The 292-nt window shown below is 65.1% G+C and overlaps 1 protein-coding gene across 1 annotated transcript in view; it reads right to left on the bottom strand.

The window, feature by feature from the left end:
* The window catches only part of ELF3 (E74-like factor 3 (ets domain transcription factor, epithelial-specific )), a 3,265-nt gene extending 2,979 nt beyond the window's left edge, over nucleotides 1-286 (bottom strand). The window contains exon 1 of the mRNA XM_010077008.1: nucleotides 211-286. Within this exon, the coding sequence (XP_010075310.1) occupies nucleotides 211-286 (76 nt within the window). The remainder of the gene's footprint in view (nucleotides 1-210) is intronic.
* Between the last annotated feature and the right edge of the window lie 6 nt (nucleotides 287-292).

The raw sequence follows: 292 nt of genomic DNA, 5'->3' as shown, positions 1-292 counted from the left end.
AGGAACTCCAGCCACCTTCTGCCACCCAGGGTATCCTCCAGCAACCCTTTAGCCAGCGCACCCCCAGTGAAACTGAGGCATGGTGCAAGCTGTTGACCTGCCCCAGTGGGACCAGGACTTTGCAATGCTCCTCCAAGCCAGCTGCACTGCCTTGCTGCTGCCTCGCATGCTGGCTCGCCGGTGCAGCCACCGCTGCTCCCCCGGTCCTACCTGTGCTCTGTGCTGGGGGCTGGCTGGTGGGGAGGCTCAGCCCCAGGGTGCTGTCATCCCCAGGGTGTCCCAGCATGTCCCG

The sequence above is a fragment of the Pterocles gutturalis genome, unplaced genomic scaffold, assembly GCF_000699245.1.
Source record: "Pterocles gutturalis isolate BGI_N339 unplaced genomic scaffold, ASM69924v1 scaffold15078, whole genome shotgun sequence".
Classification (NCBI taxonomy): Eukaryota; Metazoa; Chordata; class Aves; order Pterocliformes; family Pteroclidae; genus Pterocles; species Pterocles gutturalis.
The sequence above is the reverse complement of the archived record's forward strand: the minus strand, read 5'-3'. Positions and strand labels throughout refer to the sequence as shown.